The sequence below is a fragment of the Linepithema humile genome, chromosome 1 (assembly GCF_040581485.1).
Source record: "Linepithema humile isolate Giens D197 chromosome 1, Lhum_UNIL_v1.0, whole genome shotgun sequence".
Lineage (NCBI taxonomy): Eukaryota > Metazoa > Arthropoda > Insecta > Hymenoptera > Formicidae > Linepithema > Linepithema humile.
The window spans coordinates 36,863,427-36,871,087 of record NC_090128.1 but is presented as its reverse complement, the minus strand read 5'-3'; the positions used below and the strand labels follow the sequence as shown (position 1 = coordinate 36,871,087).

General features: G+C 34.3%; 1 protein-coding gene across 1 annotated transcript; it reads left to right on the top strand.

Annotated features, from left to right (window-relative positions):
- Positions 1-3,103: 3,103 nt before the first annotated feature.
- Positions 3,104-6,425, top strand: LOC136999428 (uncharacterized). Its single transcript, XM_067353499.1, has one exon. It carries the CDS (start codon positions 3,248-3,250, stop codon positions 5,282-5,284), a length of 2,037 nt encoding a protein of 678 aa, XP_067209600.1. The 5' UTR covers positions 3,104-3,247; the 3' UTR covers positions 5,285-6,425.
- The last annotated feature ends 1,236 nt before the right edge of the window (positions 6,426-7,661 follow it).

Below are 7,661 nucleotides of genomic sequence, written 5' to 3'. Positions count from 1 at the left end.
TTACAAACGAAACATTATAACATTGATAATGCATTCATAGATCACAAAGAGTTAGAACGTGGTGTTTTTCTAATGAATAGCATAGTAAAAGTGAATCACGCGGGAGAAACGTATACATACGTGACAAACACGACTGAAAAAGAAGTAGAACTAGAGTTACCTGAGATCGATGTAGAGCCAGTGGATATTACCACGAGCCCGAGGGACAGCCCTACATATAAGATAGACTCGGTAATCTCAAATAATGTAACAAAAAGATTAAAATTATTAAAACAGAATTTAAGATTAGATCATTTAAATGAAGAAGAAAAACAGTCAATACAACCTATAATCGAAAATTTTAATGATATATTCTATTTACCGGGAGATCAATTAAAAGGTACTAATAAAATTACACACTCTATAAATACGACAGATAACATCCCTATAAACGTAAAACAATATAGATATCCACCGATCCATAAAAACGAAATTAAAAATCAGGTAAATAAATTATTAGATCAGGATATTATTCAACCGTCTGTTTCACCGTATAACTCACCGTTATGGGTAGTGCCGAAAAAACCCGACGTTGATGGTAACAAACGATGGCGGTTAGTAATAGATTTCCGTAAACTAAATGAAAAAACAGTTGGAGATGCATACCCTTTACCTAACATATCAGATATCTTAGATCAATTAGGCAAAGCCAGGTATTTTTCGTGTTTCGATTTAGCCTCAGGCTTTCATCAAATTCCCATGGATCCGCAAGACACCGTAAAAACAGCCTTTAACACGCCTAACGGTCATTTCGAGTATAAAAAAATGCCATTCGGTTTAAAGAACGCCCCCGCGACGTTTCAACGCCTGATGGATAACGTTTTAACCGGACTACAAGGAAATGTTTGCTTTGTTTATTTAGACGATATCGTTATATACGCACAAACTTTAGAAGAACATAAACAAAAATTACACCAAATTTTCGAACGAATCAAAGAAGCTGGTCTTAGCTTACAGCCAGACAAGTGTGAATTTTTCAAGCGCGAATTAACATATTTAGGCCATATAATATCAGATAAGGGAGTTAAACCTAACCCAGAAAAAATAAAAGCAATCGAGCAATATCCAGTCCCTAAAAATCATAAACAAGTAAAACAATTTTTAGGACTTGTAGGGTACTATCGTAGGTTTATTAAAAATTTCAGCAAAATTACAGAACCATTTACCTCGCTCCTCAGAAAAAATGTACCATTTAAATGGGAAATGAGGCAACAAATTAATTATGAAAAACTAAAACAGTTACTATCGAGAGAACCTATTTTACAATATCCAGATTTTGATAAAGAATTTTTATTAACTACTGATGCAAGCGATGAAGGAATCGGTGCAATCTTATCACAAGGTGAAATAGGCAGCGATCTTCCCATTGGTTACGCTTCACGAACATTAAATAAAGCAGAAAAAAATTACGATACAACAGAAAAAGAACTTTTAGCTATTGTCTGGGCAGTGAAACATTTTCGACCTTACTTGTACGGTAAACCATTTAAAATTATCACGGATCACAAGCCGTTAACTTGGCTCTTTAATGTTAAAGATCCATCATCCCGACTAACGCGCTGGCGATTAAAATTAGAAGAATATAATTATAAAGTCGTATACAAAGAAGGAAAACTAAATACAAATGCAGATGCACTCTCTAGAAATCCGCAAATAATGACATTTCAGATACAAGCTTCAGGTAGTAGCGATGCGAATTTGAGCTATAGCTTATTTTTACAACACGCACTAAATGATTCATTGTGGGAAACAGATAATATAATCCCTCAAATTTCAGGTAGCATAAAAGGTCTTTTAGTGAAAGAAATAAACTCTTCTCCTAAAATTAAAATTTCTCTTTCTAAAAACGGTAATAAAGCAGAAGACATAACGCTCGCACCGGGAAATATTAAAATTAAGAAAAAGAAGCATCTAACTGAAATAAATCTCGTTACACGCGAAAATAAAAATACCCCAATAAATATGGAAGATATTTTTAATTGCTTAATTAAACTAAAAGAATATGTAATTGCACATAACCAAACGATAATTTCGATAGCACCTATAGGAGACGCTAACAATAAAATAAAAATAACTCAAATGATAAGATATATATTTAAAGATACACCAATTAAAGTATATCTATTAGAATCGTTAACACAAGAAATTGTTGATCCAATAATAAAACAAAATATTTTAACAGAACTACATAATTCAGCGATCGGAGGTCACAAAGGCGTAACAAAAACTTTAAAACGAATACAACAATACTTCTCATGGGATGGTATGAAACAAGACGTAAAAAATTATATAAAAGCTTGCCATGATTGTCAAAAACGAAAATTAGTTAGAGTAAAAACAAGAGCACCCATGTTAATTACTGACACTCCAAGTGAGGCATTTGAAAAGGTAGCGATCGACATTGTGGGTCCCTTGCCGGAAACAGAAGAAAGACATAAATACATCTTAACCACACAGGATCAATTAACGAAATTCTGCACGGCTTATCCATTGCTAGACACAAACAGTACGACTATAGCTGATAAAATCGTCAATAAATATATTTATACCTATGGTTCACCTAAAGAATTGTTGTCCGATCAAGGTAGTAACATTTCAGGAGAGTTAATGAAAGGAATTGCAAAGATCTTTAAAATCAAACAGGTAAAAACAAGCGTTTACCACCCTCAGTCAAATGGAGCATTAGAGCGCTCACATCACGTATTAGCTGAATACCTTAAACCATATATTAATCAAAATCAAAATAATTGGGATTCATTTCTAGATGCCGCTATGTTCTCTTATAATACCGCTTATCATGAAGGAACAAAAATATCTCCGTACGAACTAGTATTTGGACGAAAACCGCGACTTCCTTCCGTACTTGTAGAACCGAGACAAGGAATCACTCACGAGGAATTTCTCGCAGATTTAACGAATAGATTGAATTACTTAAGAAAAAACGCTAAGAATAATTTACAAAAGGCTAAAGAGTCAGCAAAAGAATATTACGATAAGAAAATGAAACCATTAGTTTTAGATCCGGGAGAATACGTTTATGTATTACACGAAACGGTCAGAACAGGCAGTAAAAAATTGTCTGATCAATACGACGGACCATTCCAAATTACACGTAGACTGAACGATGTAAATTATGAAATTAAAAGAGGCAAACGCAATCAAATCTTGCATGTCAATAAATTAAAACGCGCATATTTTCCTTTACAGAATGTTGATGTCGATGATGACTAGTTCAGAGTCTTTTGAGGCCTTTACTAACCAACCACTAACGAGACTGGCAGGAGTCTATTTTGAAAACTTAGGCGACCTTCTTATTTTTAGAGACCACTGGAAGTTTATTAGTTATGTAAATCTTGCGCCATTGGAAGAAAAAGAAAAAATATTGAAATTTTACGCGGAGAAAATCGAAATCTTATGTTACAGCAGATACCATATGTACGGAAACAATATAACATGTTCAGGACTACAAGAATTAGAACGTATTAAACGAAGATTAATAACATTAAAAACAGAGCGAGAAACTATCAACGACATGGTAGGACGATTCGATGACGAAATCCGTTTCAACAACCGCGGAGCGAGAGTCAAACGTGGTGTATTTGACTTTGTAGGACAAATTTCGAAAATTTTATTTGGCACACTAGATTCATCCGATGCTAATTACTATAATGAACAAATAGATCTCGTCTATAACAATTCAAAACAGCTAACAGAATTATACAAAAAACAAATCAGCATTATGCGATCCACGATTAATCAGTTTAGTCTTGCCTTTGCAGAAAATAAACATAAATTTGAGGAAATTGATTTTAATTTGTATAAACTTAACGACGAAATTTACAAAAACACGGGAAAATTAAACGCATTACAATTAAACACCGAAACAAATTCATATTTGTTAGAATGTGCCGAATTGATGTTAGAATATGAACTAGATTTAACAATACTTACCGATGCTATATTACTAGCGCGCCGAGGATTACTCCATCCGAAAATACTTACACCTAGAGAATTATTTAATAATTTAAAAGATTCACATTATATGACAAACAACAAAAGATTACCTGTAACTTTAGACCCTAGCCAACTTAATAACCTAATCGATGCTAGCGATTTAAGTATATTTTATAAAAATCATAGGTTAGTTTACATTTTCGAAATTCCATTAATCGAACAAAATGATTTCATATTATACCATATGATTCCATTACCGATCAAACAGAACGAAGAAAACGTTTACGCATTCATAAACCCGCTACACTCGTACATAGGACTCAGAACTGACAAACAATTGTATACACACTTAACCGATCGAGATATCACAAAATGTAAAAAGATTAACGACGCAATGATTTGCAAACAAACGGACCTATTGTACCAGATTTCGACCGTCCATACTTGCGAATCGGAACTACTGAAATCCGCTAGATTAGAAAACATATTGAAAGAATGTGATATCCGTGTAATGAAAATTCATAATACTGTCTGGTATCAATTACAATCTGCAAACTCGTGGCTTTATACTGCGCCGCGGGAGGAGACCCTTCACATTTTATGTAAAGACGACAAGCCGCGTCAAACACAACTACTTTTAACTGGTTTAGTTAAACTATCCCCGGAATGTGATGCCATTTCGGATAATGTATTATTACATACCCAAACTATAAGTATAATCGATACCATTGACAAAGATTTTATTCCTAACGTTAATCTTAGTACAAACAAATTATGCGAAGATATCAAAGAAAGTAATGTTAATATTTCAGAGCTTCAATTGTTAAACATTGGTAAAACACCTCACTTAGATATTAATTTGTTAAAAACAGCTAGTTCTAGTTTGGACGAATTATATAAAGAAGCAAATGAGATAGGCAAACATCACCGAACTAAAACCTTATATGAAAAAACCTTGAGTTGGTTTTATTATATATTATATACTATGATAGGATTAGTTATTATCTATATAACGGTAAAATGTTCATTGATTAGTAAGTTCGTTCATATTTTTAAATTATGTTGTATACCTAAGGAAGGCTGCGTTCAGTATTTTAACAACTGTTTTAATAATAATATAACCACTCGTAGTGCTCATCCGACAGCTACGCAACGCGAAGTTACCTTTATATCTGTACCGACCGACAGCGAAGAATCCCTTCGTATCGAAAGAGAGGGACATGGAACAAATAACGAGATCCGACGTTCTCGCTCTCGTAATAATCGATTGTCAAGACTTGAACGCGTGTGAGACAAAGCACAACTATTGTATCGTTTTAAGGAAATTTAACATTGCGAATTAATGACATAGTATAAGAGCCTATACATGTGTATGTTAGAGTATAAGACTACGTTATACCTCATTGTTTAGAACATCGTTGAATATTAATTTTTCTGATCATTGTAATACTAGATTAAGTTACTGCGTTAATTTAGAAATAAGATCTTAAATGTATTTTTCTACTTCGAGAAAGATCTTCATTCCTAAGGGGGGAGATGTTACGTGCCGCAACTTATAGTTTCTTATATTACTCTTTTTTATTCGAACCTTTGAACCTTTTTTATCTTTACTCCTTCTTGATCCTAAACACATGACCCTTCGATGACTGCAATAAACATAAACGCTGTCCCTATGCCTAACGCATATTTTCCTTTTGACAAAACCGCTTCCTTCCAATAAACATTCCGCCGCTACGATTTTCCTACAGCACCTTAAACGAAGATCATTCTCGCCAGTTCAGTTCTCGATCAAAGCTCAAACCAGCAACATCAAATAAAGACTTTTTCCACAAACGTGTCCCGACTTATTCTAAATAATCTATTACGTAGCTATACGCTCGTAACAGTACCCGCCGTCGTCGACGTCATTGTCGTCACCGGGACCGGCACCGCCATGCTCGTACCAACACCACCTATAGACAAGGCCTCTCCACTGAAATCATGACGTCATCACTAGTAGGCCATTTATCTGTCAGTTTTCTAACGTAACCTTGTGTTTCATGCGACATTAACGTGAATTTTTTAATAGTGTAGTGTGTTTTGATAAGAGTTTTTTGTTGTGGATAGTTGATGAATGCCTGTATTATTGAGGTAAGTCATAATTTTATTAATTTACCGAATTATGAACGTATTTAGAAAACTGACCATAATAGGTTAGATTTGGATCATACTTCTTTATTATTGAAATTATGTATTTCTTTTATAGCAATGCCTTTCAAATGTTGTGTGCCAAATTGTAACGGTAATTACAAAAATGTTAATAATAAAAATTACGCATACACTCTCTAACATCCTTTTAAAGAATTACACAAAAAGACAAAATGATATCATAAGAAGAAAAACAATGCCAGACTGCAAAAGAATAAAACCATAAACTAAAGCTGTTTTATTATTTTATTCAATAAAGTATATATAATTTAAATTACTTTATATATATATATATATATATATATATATATATATATATATATTAAATATAATAATAGTAAATTCTTTGAATAAAATAATAAAACAGCTTTAGTTAATGGTTTCATTCTTTTGCAGTCTGGCATTGTTTTTCTTCTTATGATATCATTTTGTCTTTTTGTGTAATTGTTTAAAAAGATGTTAGAGAGTGTATGCGTAATGTTTATAATTAACATTTTTGTAATTGCCGTTACAATTTGGCACACAACATTTGAAAGGCATTGCTATAAAAGAAATACATAATTTCTTTATTATTGAAATTATGTATTTCTTTTATAACAATGCCTTTCAAATGTTGTGTGCCAAATTGTAACGGCAATTACAAAAATGTTAATTATTTATATTGTTAAACAAGTATGATCCAAATCTAACCTATTATGGTCAGTTTTCTAAATACGTTCATAATTCGGTAAATTAATAAAATTATGACTTACCTCAATAATACAGGCATTCATCAACTATCCACAACAAAAAACTCTTATCAAAACACACTACACTATTAAAAAATTCACGTTAATGTCGCATGAAACACAAGGTTACGTTAGAAAACTGACAGATAAATGGCCTACTAGTGATGACGTCATGATTTCAGTGGAGAGGCCTTGTCTATAGGTGGTGTTGCTCGTACCCGCCGTCGTCGACGTCATTGTCGTCACCGGGACCGGCACCACCGTGCTTGTATTCGCCGTCGTCGACGTCATTGTCGTCACCGGGACCAGCACCGTCGTGCTCGTACCCGTCGTCGTCGACATCATTGTCGTCACTAAGATCTTTTCTTGAAATTAGTCCATCTGATATGGACTAATTGGGCAGCCAAAAAACGAGTGATCTCTAACGGCAGTAGCAGTGTAGCCAGTGTAGCCAGATTTGAAACACAACAGCAGCAGCAGGAATGAAGGGATAACCACACACATGTGCAAGCCACATACATGTGAGCTCCGCGCTTCACATGTACGTGGCTTGCGCATGTGTGCGGTACCCCTTCATTCCTGCTGCTGCTGTTTGCGTCTCAAATCTGGCCACATTGCGCAGTAGAGGAGATAAACACACAAGCGAAAACAGCGTAATGTATCACATGTACGCTCCTTTCGCTCGTGTTTATCTCCTCCACTGCAGCCTATGAGCCGCGTTTGTTTCTGATATCCTGCTGCCGTATCGCGGCA

What these genes read in the sequence shown, in the direction of transcription:
- LOC136999428 (XM_067353499.1), top strand. Translation starts at nt 3,248, where the DNA reads ATGTTGATGTCGATGATGACTAGTTCAGAGTCTTTTGAGGCCTTTACT.